Source organism: Neomonachus schauinslandi, chromosome X (genome assembly GCF_002201575.2).
Source record: "Neomonachus schauinslandi chromosome X, ASM220157v2, whole genome shotgun sequence".
Lineage (NCBI taxonomy): Eukaryota > Metazoa > Chordata > Mammalia > Carnivora > Phocidae > Neomonachus > Neomonachus schauinslandi.
In genome coordinates, this window is record NC_058419.1 from 101,100,815 (window position 1) to 101,103,063 (window position 2,249).

Consider the following 2,249-nt stretch of genomic DNA (forward strand, 5'->3'; position numbering starts at 1 on the left):
TGTTTTATAAAACAGCAAAACTCTTAACTCTTAAACCTGATAAACAACAATAAGCAAGACCAACGTAACTCATAAATTTAGATTATAATGCTAGATAAGCCTTCACTTCAAAGTAACAACATTTGAAAAAGAGCAAAAAATAAAAATGCTGATAAATCTCCAAATTACCCATACAGAACAGGAGCGCAGAGGTATTATACACTGTGTTCCCTCAGTCACACCCTGCCCTCCGCTCCTTAGAGCACTGACTGCTCTCTTCAGCCACAACGTGAAGAATCCCCCTCAACTTCATTAGGTGTGGGAGGCACTGCTGGACATTCCCTGGGATATTCACTGGCCGTGGCATCCACCTCAGCCTGCAGTGTAACCGTGGCTTTGACTCGCTCTTCCTCATCTCGCAAAGCCTCTTCATACCAAGAGTGGAAAGCACTGGGGACGGTATGATTAATCTTGGCCCAAAACTCTAGCACTTTCATCTTGCTGGTCTCAGCGTGGGCTCGCGGGCCCCACAGGAACTCGTAGCGTGGAGGATCACTGTTGGCCACCTGGCGGTACTCCAGGTACTTAAGCTTCACCAAATCTTGGGTGATGAGCTTCTTGGGCTCCCCAAATATGAAGTGCCTCTTCCCCGCATAGACTCTCATCTTATTCAGGAACTCCCAGATGTTCTCTTCAGTGGCACAGTTGCCCTTCATGAAGATCACACCCAAGAGATTCATCAGGAGACCGGTCTTGGGAAATCCTCTGCCACGGCTTATGGTCCCATTGTTGGGGAGGTCCATCTTGCTGACCAGGGTATAGGAATGCTTGGTAGAATCGACTTCCTTTAAGTCAACACCGAAAACCACTTCCAAGCTGAAAGAGGCTCTTTTGAGGATCTCAAGGAAGCGATTTTTATACTTTTTATTGACAATCTTCAGCATATCGGCTTTTGCGATGGGCTTTTTCCTTTTGTACATGTGCATCAGGAACTGCACCAAAATACCCGTTGTGTTGGTTAGAGGGTCTCCTTGAGACTGCACAGTGGTGAGTGGGGACTGGGAGGAACTTCGCTTTTTCTCAATTTTGCGGTTGGCTCCTTTGTATGATCTTGTGCGAGAAACACCTGCAGACTTGGTGGATAGGGCTCTCTGAGACTTCTTGAGAGTGCTACGTGACCTAGCTGCAGGCTTTCTGTGAGGAAGAACACTAAAGGGAGGAGGGGCCAAGGAGGGGAATGCTTTCTCCTTGGCTGCAGTGGCCTGAGCACTCCTCCGACGCTGGATCCCACCTCGGGCTTGGTGGTGTTTCTCGTGGGTGTGGAGCTTACTCTTCGGTCCCCGAGGCATGATGAGTGTGGCCAGGGACAGCAAGTAGGAGTGTGGGTAGGACAGCAGGTGATCTGGGCATGAGAGAAGAGAGGATGAAAGGGAGCATCTTCCACAAGGAGAGACCACCTTGGCTTTAACCAAGGCCGCCTCTGCAGGTTTCCATGAGGACACGGCTCTAGGAAACCACAGGGCTCCTGTTATGATCAACCTGTACTCTGAGAATCCTGTGGAAATAATTAAAGGGAGCCTCAGGCTGCAGCCTGCCAGCCCTGCTCGGTGCTTACTGGGGTTGAGAGCAGCGGTGGCAGGTCTAGTCCTTGTGGGATCCTCTCTACTCTGGAGTATGAGGATCCTTTCAGTTCACATTCAGGACCATCATATCAACTTTTGGCAGGGCCTGGGCCCCCTCCTCTGTGCTGCTCTAAATTTACATCTCAAACCCAGGTCCTCAACTTCTTGGGACCCCTCAAGAGGAACTAAAGGGGCACCTCGGCCCATTACTGCTGGCTCAGCCCACTACTGCCACCACCTGCTGACAGTTCTGTGGGACTCTCTGTTCTAGAGTCATTGGGGTTCTCAGTCCTCATTCAGTGTCCTCACCTTGGCTCCAGGTAGGGCCTGGGACACCCTCCTCTGTTGATCTGATGTCTTTCCCCTCAAACAAAGGTTCTCACCAACCTGATGCCATCAAAAATAAAGTAGGGTTCACACACCCCTGACTTCCATGCCTGGGCTCCTTAATGCTGCAGACAAGGGGGGGGGCTTTCTGGGGGGTGAGTACCATCACTCTTCATTCAGGGTCCTCACTCTGACTTCTGTGAAGCCCTGGGTCTCCTCCCTCTGCAAAATTGAGGCCACTCACTTAGTCCAATAGCCTCACCTCTGGGACTCTCCAGACAGAAATGAGGCGGGTGCCTCAGCCTAAGAAATATTTGGCGT

The 2,249-nt window shown here is 50.6% G+C and overlaps 1 protein-coding gene across 1 annotated transcript; it reads right to left on the reverse strand.

The window, feature by feature from the left end:
* Positions 1-257: 257 nt before the first annotated feature.
* MAGEB3 (MAGE family member B3) lies at positions 258-1,328 on the reverse strand. The gene has a single exon (XM_021677783.1). The coding sequence runs from the start codon at positions 1,326-1,328 to the stop codon at positions 258-260; it is 1,071 nt and encodes a 356-aa protein (XP_021533458.1).
* Positions 1,329-2,249: the final 921 nt, after the last annotated feature.